The sequence below is a fragment of the Salmo salar genome, chromosome ssa15 (genome assembly GCF_905237065.1).
Source record: "Salmo salar chromosome ssa15, Ssal_v3.1, whole genome shotgun sequence".
Lineage (NCBI taxonomy): Eukaryota > Metazoa > Chordata > Actinopteri > Salmoniformes > Salmonidae > Salmo > Salmo salar.
This window is the reverse complement of record NC_059456.1, coordinates 31,321,096-31,338,730: the sequence shown is the minus strand read 5'-3', so window position 1 is coordinate 31,338,730 and position 17,635 is coordinate 31,321,096. Positions and strand designations below refer to the sequence as shown.

At 45.8% G+C, this 17,635-nt stretch overlaps 1 protein-coding gene across 7 annotated transcripts in view; it reads left to right on the top strand.

Annotated features, from left to right (window-relative positions):
• The window catches only part of LOC106571249 (AT-rich interactive domain-containing protein 1B), an 88,314-nt gene that overhangs the window by 19,277 nt on the left and 51,402 nt on the right, over positions 1-17,635 (top strand). For 4 of the 7 annotated variants that reach the window (XM_045695617.1, XM_014144055.2, XM_014144057.2 and 1 more), the window contains one exon: positions 5,487-5,597. The exons of the other annotated variants lie outside the window; for them this stretch is intronic. In XM_045695617.1, coding sequence (XP_045551573.1) covers positions 5,487-5,597 — 111 coding nt within the window. The remainder of the gene's footprint in view (positions 1-5,486; positions 5,598-17,635) is intronic. 7 annotated transcript variants of the gene reach the window in all.

Below are 17,635 nucleotides of genomic sequence, written 5' to 3'. Positions count from 1 at the left end.
ATACATCGGATGCATGATGATCTGTACGCGTGTGATAAATCGGATGCATGATGATCTGTACGCGCGTGTGATACATCGGATGCATGATGATCTGTACGCGTGTGATAAATCGGATGCATGATGATCTGTACGCGTGTGATAAATCGGATGCATGATGATCTGTACGCGCGGTGATAAATCGGATGCATGATGATCTGTACGCGTGTGATAAATCGGATGCATGATGATCTGTACGCGTGTGATAAATCGGATGCATGATGATCTGTACGCGTGTGATAAATCGGATGCATGATGATCTGTACGCGTGGTGATAAATCGGATGCATGATGATCTGTACGCGTGTGATAAATCGGATGCATGATGATCTGTACGCGCGTGTGATAAATCGGATGCATGATGATCTGTACGCTGCGTGTGATAAATCGGATGCATGATGATCTGTACGCGCGTGATAAATCGGATGCATGATGATCTGTACGCGCGTGTGATAAATCGGATGCATGATGATCTGTACGCTGCGTGTGATAAATCGGATGCATGATGATCTGTACGCGTGTGATAAATCGGATGCATGATGATCTGTACGCGTGTGATAAATCGGATGCATGATGATCTGTACGCGTGTGATAAATCGGATGCATGATGATCTGTACGCGTGTGATAAATCAGATGCATGATGATCTGTACGCGCTGTGATAAATCAGATGCATGATGATCTGTACGGCGTGTGATAAATCAGATGCATGATGATCTGTACGCGTGTGATAAATCAGATGCATGATGATCTGTACGCGTGTGATAAATCAGATGCATGATGATCTGTACGCGTGTGATAAATCAGATGCATGATGATCTGTACGCGTGTGATAAATCAGATGCATGATGACTAACAAGAATAAACACAGGCCAATTTAATTCCACTAAATTCTGAAATGAACCTATAGACTGACGGTCAAATGTATTTCCGTCAATGAATAAAAAGCATTATTTTGCAAAGGGATTTTTTTTTTGTCCCTGTCATTTTTTTTGCCGTTAACAGTTTTATCGGCTTTTCGTAATTTTTTTTCAGCCAAAAGCCATAAATTGCCAGCTAACGGAAACCCTGGATCACATATCCAGTATCTCTCTATGCCTGGTAAGACTTTCAGGGCTCTACGATTGACCTTTTTTTACAAGGAGCACGTGTGTGCCTAAGTTGAACAATTTAGTAGCACACAAGGACATTTAGGAGCATAATAAAAATATATTTGCGGTAACTAGATGTTTTCTTTGTACTAATGGTGTAAGCATGACCGTCATGAATCTGCACTCAGTGTATTCTCCATGGCACTCGGGTTGCGGCACATTGAAGTAATCATTGCAACAATTATCGTCTGGGTGATTTGTTTTCTAGGCATACTGGTGTTCCTAAATAAAAAGGGCGCACTGTGAAGAATTCCAAAATGAAAATCACTTGGCGCTGATTTGCTGGTGTTTTTACAGTCTTATGTCCCCCGCCCACACACTATTTTTGGGCTCCGAAAGCTAACTAAAATCACCAGTGGGCCACCAGTTGGGGATTCCTAACATAGGGAATGCATGCTGTGGCTGACTGCAGCCCGGCAGCTTGGCTGTCATGACTGGTCTCAGTGAAGATCGGTCTCCTGAAGGGAGCAGCCAGGGTCCAAGCCCCCCTCTGCATTTTACTGACACTATGAACGCCGCTCTCGGCTTAGATTGGATGTCACGTTACGCTTGGCAGGAAGGATGATTTTGGCCTTAAAATCGGCTTTAAAGTAAAGAGTAGCTTTTCTCTCTCTGGCTGCGTTTGACTGGATAAAGGCCTGTAGTTAACGAGAAGAGATGTGAACCCGGTCAGGCAGTCCTTCCACTCTCATAGTCTGCGTCTCTATGGTAACAGCACACCCTTGCAGATTCCTGCAACTTGATGAGTGTTTTCTTCTGAAATGATTCACTAGAATTCATTGGTGATTAAGTGTCAGCGCCTATAAAAAATATTGAGTCTGCTAGAGCTATTTACTGGGGGTATGTGAAATGACTAGCACTGAGACACGGGTTAGATGCAAATCTCTCTTAAAATAAGGAATGCAACTTTTTGAGGGCACACAACAATCATGATACGTGAAATAGCCGTGATTACATAATGAACTGGTTGCTTGCAGACGTCGTGCGTATTCTTGAGCACCCAGCAGACTGTTGCTTTGGGGAATAATAGTAATAAAATGTACATTTTAACACACAGCTGTGCTGTTGCTGATACAGTCTAATGTATTTCCTGTTGACCTCCATCACATAGAGCCTGTCAGAGCTGATATGCTGCAACTCAAATGGCTCCCTATTCCCGACATGGTGCACTACTTTTGACTAGAGCCCTGTGTCCCATGATCAAAAGTAGTGCACTATATAGGGAATAGGGTGCCATTTGGGATTCGACCATATTCTCTGATGCTTTGTTGCCACTGGATGATTTGTTTAATTCCCTTACATCACGCATCCCTCGCCATACCTCAAACAAATTCCCTCGCCATACCTCAAACAAATTCCCTCGGAACATATTTCATTACTGTGTAGCCAAGCATTTCACAAGCAAAGGAAGTCTTTAATGTGTAAGCTATGTGTAATACTGCTGTTTGTCAGCCTGCCTGGCTGAGAGCTTGTACAACACTATGTATGCCTACATGGCACTGTGTGAACATCCTTAATGATCTGGAAGCGTTATTGAAGAATGGAAAAACAGACCCACTGAATTTCATTAGAAATGTTTTATTATTTGGGGTTTTGTTCTATAAGGCATGCAAACCCCAACTCCAATGTATCATCCGTGATGTGTATCATCCGTGATGTGTATCATCCGTGATGTGTATCATCCGTGATGTGTATCATCCGTGATGTGTACCTTCCGTGATGTGTACCTTCCGTGATGTGTACCTTCCGTGATGTGTACCTTCCGTGATGTGTACCTTCCGTGATGTGTACCTTCCGTGATGTGTACCTTCCGTGATGTGTACCTTCCGTGATGTGTATCAGCAGATGAAACCCATGTTCATCCCAATGTATGCACAACTCAAGTAGAACATCTGTTCCTTGGTGGGGGTGGAGTTGGCCTCTCGCTGGCTGCATACTTTCACTATGATTCGTTTCCTGTGTGTGGCCCTCCCAGACACACACACAGAGTACATGCCCCACTCCTCCTCTCTGGCCCTCCCTGCCTGTTGAGGGAAGTGGTCTTTATTGTGCCAGAGCAGCTGTTCCATATGACCAGCGTGTGAGCGAGTACGACAGAGCACTGATGGCATCCTCGGAGTGTAAACATTGGCCTGTGTCTGACCTGGCCGTGACCCAGCTATCACTGCACTCCACTTGAGTAAACCTGGCCAGCCCTGCTCAGTCTGTAAATATCTCACCAGGCTAACGGCCTAGTCTGTGTTTTCTCATTGCCTCATTTCAAACAGACTGATTCTCAGTGATCTGACTGGCCTCCGGAGTATTTGCTTACCTCAGGAAATGGTAGGCTCTCGTTTTGAGGAAATCCTACAAAATAAATGTAAGATTTAATGTCCGCTGAGTCACTGGGCTGCATGCCAGGTTATACTAATCTGTATGATTTATTTTATTTAACCTTTATTTAACTAGGCAAGTCAGTTAAGAACTAATTCTTATTTACAATGATGGCCTAGCAAAAGGCAAAAGGCCTCCTGCGGGGACAGGGGCTGGGATTCAATATAAAAATATAGGACAAAACACACATTATGACGAGAGAGACAACACAACATAGAGACCTAAGACAACAACATAGCAAGGCAGCAACACATGACAACACAGCATGATAGCAACACATAATGACAACATGGTAGCAGCACAAAACATGGTACAAACATTATTGGGCACAAAGGTCAACAAGGTAGAGACAATACATCACACACAGCAGCCACAACTGTCAGTAAGAGTGTCCATGAGTCTTTGAATGAAGAGGTTGAGATAAAACGGTCCTGTTTGAGTGTTTGTTGCAGCTCGTTCCAGTCGCTAGCTGCAGAACTGAAAAGAGGAGCGACCCAGGGATGTGTGTGCTTTGGGGACCTTTAACAGAATGTGACTGGCAGAACGGGTGTTGTATGTGGAGGATGAGGGCTGCAGTATATATCTCAGATAGGGGGAGTGAGGCCTAAGAGGGTTTTATAAACAAGCATCAACCAGTGGGTCTTGCGACAGGTATACAGAGATGACCAGTTTACAGAGGAGTATAGAGTGCAGTGATGTGTCCTATAAGGAGCATTGGTGGCAAATCTGATGGCCGAATGGTAAAGAACATCTAGCTGCTCGAGAGCACCCTTACCTGCCGATCTATAAATTACCTCTCCGTGATCTAGCATGGGTAGGATGGTCATCTGAATCAGGGTTAGTTTGGCAGCTGGGGTGAGAGGAAACCAAGTCTACATTTAACTTTAGCCTGCAGCTTTGATATGTGCTGAGAGAAGGACAGTGTACCGTAAACAGTACAAATCATCCATTCTCCACTCCATGTTTGAGCTCCTCGGATTAAAGGCAGTTGTTTGTCAGAGACTCCCGTACTTAACATTTTACTCCAGTATTTGCCAGTTTAACACAGTATCATGTTATTTGTGGGGTTAAAGTCAGCATTTGTCTTTAGACATGCCCAGACCCAGTTACAGGCTAGGGGATAGTGTTACCACCACTCTCTGCCTGTTCTTTGAGAGGTGTGTGTGTGTGTCCTGTTTACTGACGCAGATGGAGAAGCACCTCATGGGGGGGGGATTTTAAATGTCAGCAGAAATGGATAAGTAAATTTCTGTTTCACTTCTCCTTCACCCTGCATCTCTCTCTATCCTCTCCTGTCCTCTCTCTCTCCTGTCCCCTCGCTGGCTCGCTCTCTCTCCTGTCCCCTCGCTGGCTCTCTCTCTCTCCTGTCCCCTCGCTGGCTCGCTCTCTCTCCTGTCCCCTCGCTGGCTCGCTCTCTCTCCTGTCCCCTCGCTGGCTCGCGCTCTCTCTCCTGTCCCCTCGCTGGCTCGCGCTCTCTCTCCTGTCCCCTCGCTGGCTCGCGCTCTCTCTCCTGTCCCCTCGCTGGCTCGCGCTCTCTCTCCTGTCCCCTCGCTGGCTCGCTCTCTCTCTCCTGTCCCCTCGCTGGCTCGCGCTCTCTCTCCTGTCCCCTCGCTGGCTCGCTCTCTCTCCTGTCCCCTCGCTGGCTCGCTCTCTCTCTCCTGTCCCCTCGCTGGCTCGCGCTCTCTCTCCTGTCCCCTCGCTGGCTCGCTCTCTCTCTCCTGTCCCCTCGCTGGCTCGCTCTCTCTCTCCTGTCCCCTCGCTGGCTCGCTCTCTCTCTCTCCTGTCCCCTCGCTGGCTCGCTCTCCTGTCCCCTCGCTGGCTCGCTCTCGCTCGCTCGCTCCTGTCCCCTCGCTGGCTCGCGCTCTCTCCTGTCCCCTCGCTCGCTCGCGCTCTCTCTCTGTGTGTTCTGTCCTTCTCTGTCTGTATAGGAGGTGTCACAGGAGGGCTCTGTCAACAGGGGCCAGTCTGCTATGACCCCTGGGAAGCCCAACCATGAGGAGATGGGCCTCAGCCAGCAGGACAGACCCTCCAGTCTACCTGTAAGTCCACTTCACAGTTTCTGAGAAACACCAGCAAACACTGCACCACAAAATGTGCTGTAAGTCTACTTCACAGCCACTGGAAACGCATACTAAACAGCACTCAAACTGCACCACAAAATGTACTGAGGGAACTGCAACACACACATGCAGGGTTTTAGTTTACTTAATTGACTGCCTTTAATTCGAATTGAGCTCAACCCTGAGGCGCACACACTGCGTCAGCCTAACCATTTAAATATTTATTGCAGGGCAGGAGCCATGTCCTTAACACTTGTCAGGGCTGACATTACCTTTTGGGTCCTTGTCACTGCTTTAACAAGACCACAGGGCTTTAACAAGACCACAGGGCTTTAACAAGACCACAGGGCTTTAACTGGGACCACGGTGGGACTCAGACCCAGCACCATATTACCTGTAAAGTGCACTACTTTTGAAGGTTCCATCTGGTCAGAAGTAGTGCACTATGGAATATATGGTGCCATTTTGGGAGTCAGATCTTAACTATACTTATTTTTCAGACGACACCAAGGGATTGGTTTTCCAGATACAGATTAAGCCTAGTCCTGCACTATGTGGGGTGCCATTAGGGACTTGTCTGTAGTCGCTCTGGATCAGTCTCCCACTAACACTGAGGGCTGGTTCTCTCTAGTCACTCTGGATCAGTCTCCCACTAACACTGAGGGCTGGTTCTCTCTAGTCACTCTGGATCAGTCTCCCACTAACACTGAGGGCTGGTTCTCTCTAGTCACTCTGGATCAGTCTCCCACTAACACTGAGGGCTGGTTCTCTAGTCGCTCTGGATCAGTCTCCCACTAACACTGAGGGCTGGTTCTCCATGGCTGTTGAGCTGACTTTGCCCACACAAACCTTATTTAGGCTGCTGTCTTATTGAGGAGGGTTGGAGAGAGAGAGGGTGCTGAAGGGCTCTCTTCAACCTTACTCCTCCTCTTTCCCTGCTGCAGTCTCCTCTGTTCTGCCGTGTCTAAGTGCTCAACTGAGTCAGTCAGGGTGGGCCCACAGCTCTCTGAGCCAGTCGGAGCTCTTCCTCGTTGCTCCCATGCACTTCTTTTTCCTTCTGTTTGACTGTCCATTTCATAGTTACTGATACAGCGTTGTTTTGGCTGCACAGTCAACGGATGTGGACATGGCTGCATTTCGGTGGTTCTCTTGCACCACTAAGCATGACTAGAATAGATTTTCCCTCCCTCTCCTCTCTCATGCTCCTGAGAGGGAGAAATCATTATGGAAGTCGACTTAAGAGTAATTGCCGGATATTATTTAGGCCAAGCGTGGCAGCCGAGATGTACGCACAGAATTTCAATGCTGGATTCGATTTCAAAGGGTAATTTGGATTGATTAGAGTGTGGAATCCTGTTTTGGTCTAGTGATTCTCTGGGGCAACATTCAGGCAGGGTTTAAAGATGCCATTGTTCGATGTGCTATAGATAGACAGCATGGGATTCAATCTGTAATGATGGCATATTGCCAGCCAGCTGTTTAAAGATAATCAGTTAATTATGCATTTGTCTCACGTTGGAGTTCTCTCTTGTCCCTGGTGATGGTGTAAGTCATGCACTCTGTGCCTGATAAACCTGCATGTGTGTGTGGAAAGCTAGTGGGTTAGTTGTTGACTTGTAGACATGCTGTGTGGTCTGCAGCTTTGGAAGGACTTATGTCATGTAGTGTGTGCAGGCAGAGACTCCTTCTATTTACAGTGGAAGTCACTCACTGTGTCATCAGGAAAGAATGGCATAGGGAACCCCGCAAAGGAATGTAATATATATTTTTAGTGATGGCCGATATCTGATATTTTCCTTGCCAAAAAAACCTGATACCGAAAACCGATATTTACCATTTTAGCTGCCTTTTTAAGCATTCTAGTACAGTTAAATAGTTAACACACACACATGGACGCAGCGGTCTAAGGCATGGCATCTCAGTGCAAGACGTGTCACTACAGTCCCTGGTTCGAATCCAGGCTGTATCACATCCAGCCGTGGTTGCGAGTCCCATAGGGCAGCGCACAATTGGCCCAGTGCCGTCCGGGGAAGACCGTCATTGTAAATAAGAATTTGTTCTTAACTGACTTGCCTAGTTAAATACACACACCACACTGACCAAAAGGTTATTTTGTTGGCATTTACGTATGTCCCCATTACCAGTAAAACATCATCAAAACCTATTTCTTTCACTTACTTGCTGTGCTATTTCATTGTTCATTTGTTCAGTCGTTTCATTCTCAACCATACATGTCAAGCAGTGAAGTTTCAGCTCTGTCTGTCTGTGGCCTCTCTTCCTCGTTTGGTGCACACTGTCACTGTGTCCGTTTCCATCTTGTCCAGCTGTGTATGTAACGTTTCACGTAAACCCTGTTTCTTGTCTGCATCGAAGTAGCGGTCCTTGTACATAGCATCGAGCATGATGGCGACACAGTAGAGAATTCCACCGAATCGCTTGTTCACAGCCTGTGTGGGCAGTTTTGTTGCCGGGGCAAACTGTTGTCAAGGGCAGCTGTTTCATTCGCCAATGTGGGTCAGTAAAAACATCCACCTCGTCGGGAAAAGGGCCATCTTAACTCAATAGAAACTAGTCAGCCCTAACGTCGCACACTAGCTGCTAGCTGACTGGTTAGCTTAGCATTGGCGAAGTCAGAATGGGCATGTGCACTCCACTGTCATGTGACTGAATCGGTGGCATTAGAATTAGGAATTAGAATACGACTACTACACTGAACAAAAAGATTAACTTAATATAAATGTAAAGTGTTTGTCCCATGTTTCATGAGCTGAAATGATCCATACGCACATAAAGCTCATCTTAAAGTTTGTGCACATTTGTTGACATCCCTGTCAGTTTTGTTGAGCAGGCGTTTCACTGCCATGACAGAGGGTATCATGTCTGCTGCAGACACAGTTGAGCTTATTTCTCCAGTCAGTTGTTTGAATGGAGCTAGCTAGTGTCATCATGTTTCAAACATGTTCTCACATCCCATTGAAATATGACAACCAGCACATTCATGAGCATGAAATACGACTTTCCTCAGAACGAAATCCTCGACGGCCCACTGTGCTGTCAGACTCCGCATGCTCATGGGGCTGATATCGCTGGTCCAAATGTCAGTCATGAAGCTAATAGCAGTGACGCTATTACTGTGTAACTCCGTTAGGACAACATCTGAAAAATAATACAATAAAAAAGTGTGCTGGTGCTCGACCAGTCGCTGAAAGCCAACATCACCCACGACAGAGAACGGTTGATTGTCAAGGGCAATGAATTCCATTATCTTGGCTTTAATGGATTTCGCCTTTGAGTTGTCTCGCTGAAATGTTCTTACTCTTTCAAATGACTGCTTGACTTGTTGACTGCTGGATCCACACAGCAGACATTGTGGGCTAGGTTAGGAATGCTGTGTTCCTCGTGTAGCGCTAAATGTTACGTGGCGTCATTACGTCATGTACCTCCATTATATGCAAAGATGTTCTCATCTATCTGTGTTATATAGGTATGGTATGCACGCCAGCTTTGACATCGGTTTTGCACATCGCCGTTAAACTAGACATCGGGCCGATACCAATGTTGGCATTTTTATCTAATATCGACCGATTCTGATATGTTCACCGATATACCGTGCATCACAATTCTTTTTTCCTTTTTTTACTTGGGTTCGCAGTTGCTTGCGTGCTCACAGGTAGTATTACGGTAATAATCTACAGGGAACCTTCTAACCCTGTCCACACTTTCATATTTGTCTCTGACAACCCACAGGTAATTGTGTTGAAACGTCTGTGTAGACCAGACCTGCATGCTGGTGAAGAGGGCCTCTGAAAAGGGTGAATAGGTACTATACTTCCAATGCTACTGCCGAGTCCTCTCATTGGGCCGAGTCCTCTCATTGGGCCGAGTCCTCTCATTGGGCCGAGTCCTCTCATTGGGCCGAGTCCTCTCATTGGGCCGAGTCCTAATCAGATATAGCAGTCATCCCACCCTCAGGGTATGTAATGTCTATAAGTGTAGTGTGGTTCACCCTCACCGCTCTCCCCCTCTGCCACTGGTGTTGCCATGGCAATGGGGCTGAGGAAACAGCCTCCTCAGAAATATGCATATTCTAGCAGCTGATTATGTCCACATTCTACTAATGGAACTTATTCTTGTTATCCCCCCACAGATTCACTTGTTTAGATTTGAGTATTGTCAATTGAGCCCGAATGTGGTGCGTCATGTAGAATGAGGCCAGTGTATTTTAGCAATACATTTTATTTTCACCACATTCTAGTTTTCTTACTGCTATTAATACGATTTTGCGTCAATATTCCCAGTGGAAGTCTGTGATTGGGTGCTTCTGCCGTTTTGGACACGATGGAACATGATTGGTTATTAGAGTTCAGTCAGTTTTTTGTTTTCGAGTGTCACACATTTGAATTGAATTCCTGTGAAATGTGACATGATATTTAACTCTCTCGGGAACCGGCATTTCATCTTTGTTTTCTTTTCAAGCCGTAATCAAATCCGCTTCGTCTTTCCCCGGCGCCATTGTAAACAGGCCAAGCTGGATGCTCAATCAGGATTCAGGAGGGAGGCAGCCCGTAAATCTTTTTGAAGGAGTACACGAAGCCCCCCCATTTGAGACGCAGACTGCCTCACAGAGACATGGCTTCCCTTAAAACAGTGTTAATGCCCCCCCCCCAATTTTTTTTTCTTTCCCCCCCCCGTAAATATACGATAAAAGACAACTTGAGTGTGGTTGCTTCAAAGCTCAGGGTGGTTGAAAAAATAGGTTTTGTGGTGTTTACTCAATTCTGCCTAAGCTACACCTTTCAAATGATTTTCCATACATTGCAAAGCAAGTGTGTGTGAACATCAACAGTGTTGGTATGTATGCCCATTGCCCAAGTTCACTAAATGATTTCCCAGCACTGTTTCACAGGAGAGGCTGGAGTGGAGTCGGGGGTGTTTGGTGCGCTCCTCCGTAGTTAAACTACATGGTATCTTACAACCATCCAGGCCTTTCTGTAGCTGGACGCTGTATCAGAGATGGGCTGTGTCAAATACCACACTATTCACATCTAATGTTATTTGTCACATGCGCCGAATACAACATTTCACCTTACAGTGAAATGCTTACTTACAAGCCCTTAACCAACAATGCAGTTTTAAGGAGAAAAAAAAAGTTCTAAAGTATTTACTCAAATAAATTGTAAAAAAAATAAATAATGCATCACATCACAACAATATGGGCCTGGTCAAAAGTAGTGTACTACATGGGGAATAGGGTTCCATTGGAGGCCTAAATCAGAGATGGTGAGCACTGCAGATCCTCCACACTCCTCCAAAGACTGAGTAGTCTCCTGACACACACAGCCTTCCGCTATTCCGTTGAGGACAGCTGAAGGGCCTGGCTTTAGCTGAATGTTGTTGCAGGTGGCAGGCAGCTCTCTCTAAGCTGGGAGGTTTGGTTTCTTGCCTGTTGCAGCAGAAAGCCCAGATTTGCGTTGTAATCTTGTGTCCTGATGCCTGTGTTATTAGAACAGCTCCTACGCAGTGCTGCTCTGGGCTTTCTCACACACACACACACACACACACACACACACACACACACACACACACACACACACACACACACACACACACACACACACACACACACACACGGCAGGCTTTCAGACCCCACCATGTGATTGGCACCAAGCTGGAGCGCTGGACCACCGCCAGGCGTCGTGTGTGTTTGTCATAGTAGTGTGTGAGTTTTTCCAGTATGACCCTGAGTGTTTCACAGCCCCAGAATGTTTTTTCTACCTCTCAATGCTCTGTCTTTTTTATTTAATAGATTTTATTTAACTAGGAACCAATTCTTATTTTCAATGACGGCCTAGGTACAGTGGGTTAACTTCCTTGTTCAGGGGCAGAACAACAGATTTTTACCTTGTCAGCTCGAGGATGCGATCTAGCAACCTTTCGGTTACTGGCCCAACGTTCTAGGCTACCTGCCGCCCCACGTGTCTTGCATGTGATAACACGCAGGGCATGAAGCATTTACAGTCAGAAATGGAGCTGGAACTATTTTGGTTGAGGTGCTCACCTAACAAGAGAATTCAGTGTGTTTCCATCAGTGACCATGATGGAATAGATATGCCATAATAGCCCAGACCTTTTGGATATATAGCAGATTGGAGCCAACAGAGCTGTGTAGTGGATCTAGCCCATAAGCAGAGTTATGACCGGTAATATAAGGTTGATTTATGACGTGATGTAAGTGTCACATGGGTGAGCTGCAATTTAATACTGGTATAACATATGTATAAATCTGAAACACTGACCATGAAATGGAACACATTTATAGGCAGAGAATGTGTGTAATTTTGGCTAGATGGTTGTGTCTATATGGCCACTACACATGGCTGCTTCAGTGATAAACCAATGAAATTTTGCTCTACCAACCAATAACAACCTGACTTTTGTTTCAAGAAAAATTCCTAGTCTGCCACAAAACTCATGATGAATCATTATGGTTCATTGATTCACCAGTGGTGTTTAAGTATGAACCAATGGTGGAAGAAATGTGTGGAAACGGCTACTGGCTCTATGGGGAAAGGCTGAGAGGCTAGATGGATCTTAGTAAATTACTCCTGTTTGTGTCCCAGATGTCACCCTATTCCCTATAAAGTGCACTACTTTTGACCAGAGCCTTATGGGTAGTGCACTAAATAGGGATTAGGGTATCATTTGGGAGGCATACTCTGTTTCTCTCTGTTTTTATAGACCTGAAGGCAAGCAGCAGAAGCCACAAATCCCAGGGTATCTGCAGCTCCTTTAAAGGTTTAGTCTTAAATACATTTATCTGATTTAAAGGCCTTAAGTCTTAAAATGTTTTAAATTCAGTTTTCAAAGGTCTTAAAAAATGTTAGATGACTACAGTGTTTCCGTTATATTGTGCCGCTGCTAAATTGTTGCCACCATGGGAAAAAATGATTTCGTTTTTTTTAGACATCAGATAATACTAGAGACGCACTTTCAAGATGTTAGAGAGCGTTCCCAACCGCGCGTCGGGGAGCGTTCCCAACCGCGCCGTCGGGGAGCGTTCCCAACCGCGCCGTCGGGGAGCGTTCCCAACCGCGCCGTCGGGGAGCGTTGGCGGGAGCTCTGTGTGCAGGGTGTGCAATTCGGGTCGTTGAGAGTGCAAGGTACCCTATACAACTTTCTAGATAACATAACTAACTGGAGCTGGGACGTTGTCCTCCTCTTACCGAAGCAACAGGCTTATGTCAGTGATTAGACTACACAATGCCCCACCCAGTAGACTGATTTCTGGGTTCTAAAACCATTATTTGCTCCACAGTAATGTGCATTTACCTGCTTCCTACAATTAAAGTTAAGAATGTTATTTTATTTGGATCCCCATTAGCCGACGCCAATGGCGACAGCTAGTCTTACTGGGGCCCGACACAAAACGAAAATGGCATTACAGATAAGACTTTACAATTGACATACATTTAAAAACATGAACATGTAATCTGTGTGACAGTATCTGCCCTGTTTTTCTGCTGGCTCTCACTCCCTCCCCTTTGTACACGTTGTGAAGAGAGAGATGCATACTGACAGACTCTGTTTTTAGAACAACTGCTGTTGTTAAAAAGAGGAGTCTCAGCTTTGTGAGTATAACCATTATTTCTCAATTGTCAATATAGAGGAAATAACACCACTTTACAAATGAACTATGTCATTGAGATGACAGTGAGTACAGTAAGTAGCCTAGTGGTTTGAGAGTTGGGCCAGTAACCGAAAGGTTGCTGGATCGAATCCCTGGGCTGACAAGGTAAAAATCTGGCATTAACAGTTAATCCACTGTTCCTAGGCCATCAATGTAGATAAGACTTTGTTCTTATCTGACTTGCCTAGTTAAATGGAAAAATATAGGCCTACCAATGGCATGACTATATAGCATCAGATAGTTGACAATCTAGCTAATGTGTTTTGAGTTCCCACTTCCTCAGGTGGTAAATTATGTTGCATATCCTAGGCCAATGTGCACAAAAAAAATGCAGGCAAATTAATCTCTAAGGAGCCAAAAATATTTCAGGTTCCTTTTTGACATGTTGCACATCAAAATATCCATTATGCATTCCCTGTCTTACTTGGCTCTGGAAGAAGTCCGTCTAGAGCCCTCCCGCTTAGCTATCTTGTGAAGTACAGTTTTGCCATTTGATACCAGATTCACTGAATGAGTTAATTATTGCATTAGAACGGTTGGTTATAGGCTAATGTTCTGTTGGATTATAAACTAGGTGGTTCGAGCCCTGAATGCTCATTGGCTGACAGCCGTGGTATATCAGACCGTGTACCACGTGTATGACAAGTTTATAATAGCAATAAGGCACCTCAGGGGTTTGTGGTATATGGCCAGTATACCACGGCTAAGGGCTGTATCCAGGCACTCCGCGTTGCGGATAAGAACAGTGTTTAGCCGTGGTATATTGGCCATAACCCCCCCCCCCCCGTGCATTATTGCTTAAATAGAATCATCTTCTACTTCCGGCGCCGACAGAGATGGCCGCCTCGCTTCGCGTTCCTAGGAAACTATGCAGTATTTTTTTTTTTTTATGTGTTATCTCTTACATTCTTACCCCAGGTAATCTTAAGTCTTATTACATACAGTCGGGAGGAACTATTGGATATAAGAGCAACGTCAACTCACCAACATTACGACAAGGAATACGACTTTCCCGAAGCGGATCCTCTGTTTGGACCACCATCCAGGACAATGGATCGGATCCCAGCCGGCGACCCAAAACAACGACGCGTAGAAGAAGGGGCAGACGGAGCGGTCTTCTGGTCAGGCTCCGTAGACGGGCACATCGCGCACCGCTCCCGAGCATACTACTCTCCAATGTCCAGTCTCTTGACAACTAGGTAGACGAAATCCGAGCAAGGGTAGCATTCCAGAGAGACATCCGAGACTGTAACGTTCTTTGTTTCACAGAAACATGGCTCACTCGAGACACGCTATCTGAGTCGGTACAGCCACCTGGTTTCGTCACGCATCGCGCCGACAGAAACAAGCATCTCTCTGGTAAGAAGAAGGGCGGGGGTGTATGCCTTATGATTAACGAGACGTGGTGTGATCATAACAATATATAGGAACTCAAGTCCTTTTGTTCACCTGACTTAGAATTCCTCACAATCAAATGCCGACCGCATTATCTCCCAAGAGAATTGTCTTCGATCATGATCGCAGTCGTGTATACCCCCCCCCCAAGCAGATACATCAACGGCCCTGAAAGAACTTCATTGGACTCTATGTAAACTGGAAACCACATATCCTGAGGCTGCATTTATTGGCTAATCTAAAAACAAGGCTCCCCAAATTCTATCAGAATATCGATTGTGCTACCAGGGGTAGCAAAACCCAGGATCATTGTTATTATAACTTCCGCGGCGCATATAAGGCCCTCCCTTCGGAAAAGCTGACCACGACTCCATTTTGTTGCTCCCAGCCTATAGACAGAAACTAAAACAGGAAGCTCCCGCCCTCAGGTCTATTCAACGCTGGTCCGACCAATCGGATTCCACGCTTCAAGATTGCTTTGATCACGTGGACTGGGATATGTTCCGCATTGCGTCGAACAACAACATTGACGAATACGCTGATTCGGTGTGCGAGTTCATTAACAAGTGCATCGGTGATGTTGTACCAACAGCGTCTATTAAAACATTCCCCAACCATAAACCGTGGATTGATGGCAGCATTCGCACAAAACTGAACGCGCGAACCACTGCTTTTAATCAGGGCAAGGTGACTGGAAACATGACTGAATACAAACAGTGTAGCTATTCCCTCTGCAAGGCAATCAAACAAGCAAAGCGTCAGTATAGAGACAAAGTGGAGTCGCAATTCAACGGCTCAGACACGAGAGGTATGTGGCAGGGTCTACAGTCAATCACGGACTACAAAAGAAAAATATAACTTTTAGATGGTGAAACCGTCGATCATATATGTCAGATTTCAATACTGCTGATGTCAACTTGGGAGGATGTCTTTTCTCGAATGAGCCATTGATCATATTTTTGGGATATTCCTACCTGGGGAAGTTTAGTTGAACTGAGGGTCTAGCACATTCCTCATGTTTGTCTGCCTCTTTAGTCCAGGGTGCTGTTGCAGGGTGCTGTTGCCAGAGATATTTTAGAAAGGAGATGGGAATGCAATGAATGAAGGAACATATAATGCCCCACCCAGCAGACTGTTGACCAATCGCATTCACAGTTTCATGCTGCGTCACGCGGTTGCTAAGCTAATCATCACGCAATCCCTTCTATAAGTCAGTGTACATGTCGAGAAATGTGCCTATTTTCCTCAAGTACGTTATGCCACGATTCCAAAGCTATACGGTACTACAGATGGCAAGTTAATTATCTCACATCTTGGAAAAGATTTGTTATGTTGTATTTCTTGATGAAATTTGTGCTAATGTTGGGTTTTGGGGCTAGCGCCCAATGGACTCCCATTCACCCCTTGAAGGAGAGCGCTCCTTGTCCCAGAATGCCCCCGCGGCCCATTGAGACAGCATGGGCAACGTTCCCCATCTCTTCAAAAGTACATCTGCCATCGTGAATGTTAGACTCCACTTAAGCCCTGGTATCATATAAACACACGTAAAATATGAAACTATTTGTAGAATTGCAGTAAATGTGCTTTTTAAACTGCTCCACCAACCAGAGGGGTGTGAACGAGGGCTCGCAGAGTCTGGGTTTGTTACTACACCTCTAATTGGCAATATCTATCTGGAAGTTGTGCCGCCTAGGAAATTGTGTGACTGGACCTTCTCAAATAGTACTTGAGTACCCCTGCTTTATGGGAAATAATGATTATTTCTCATCTACTGTATGAGAGGCATTCTGAATGATCTATTCTCTGACTGCGTCCCAAATGGCCTCCTGTTCCCTAAATAGTACCTATGGGCCCTGGTCAAAAGTAACTCACTATATAGGGAATATGGTGCCATTTAGGACGCACACGATATGAAACGATGTCTCCTCAGCTGGCCCAGAAAGAGGAACTCTACTGACCAGGCTGATTATGGAAGAGAACAGTACTGAGACTGGTGATGCACACATCCCTCTAATCTCATCTACCCACCCAGCATGATCACTCACTCACTCACTCACTCACTCACTCACTCACTCACTCACTCACTAGGTGTTTTTGTTGATGCATTGCTCTTTTACACCCCCGTATCCTCCATGTTTTCATCTTTGTTTTTCTCTCTCCCTCCTGTATTCTGCGGCTCACTCCTACTGTAAACACTCTTAGCCTTGCCATTTGTGATCCCCGTGCAGCTAGCATGCTGATCTTTCTCCAGATCGTGTCAGCCCCGTTCATTTCTCCTGAATCACAATTGCCGTCCTGTAAACAAACAGCCAGTGTTCCTGTCTCTCCTCGGCCTCTTCACCGGTCATTTACACTGTACAAGTGGTAGTCGCATACCCACGCTAACCCTTATATGGGTGCTAGCTAGGTAGTGCTGTGTATCAACAGATATTGTCAGTCAATCCAGTAGGGGTTGGAAGCTATGGTGAGCTCTGATTGGTCACTTGTGTCGCGAGTATTTGAATAAAGATCAGCTTTCCAGAACTTAAGTCCCGCCCTGTTCAGCTCCCTGGCCAATGCTCGCGTCGCTTAACGGTACCCCCACTCTGCTTCTCTGGCTTTTCCTTCCATTGAAAGGGAATGGCTTCCAACGTTTCACCGCACGGTGCCTCTTCCTGGTGTAAACCTCCGTCTCCTCCATTCACTTCTATTGCCCTGACCCCAGATCAGCGATGGCTGTGAATGAGCCCTTTATCACTGATGCTGCTCACAGCCATTCCAGTTCCATTGTAAAGCTGCTGAATTTGAGAAGCCGTGTGAGCCTGTCATAACGCCTGTCATAACGCCTGTCATAACGCCTGTCATAACGCCTGTCATAACGCCTGTCATAACGCCTGTCATAACGGTCCTGTATTCTCAAGGCAGCCAGGTGTTCCCTATGGGTCCCAGACAGAAT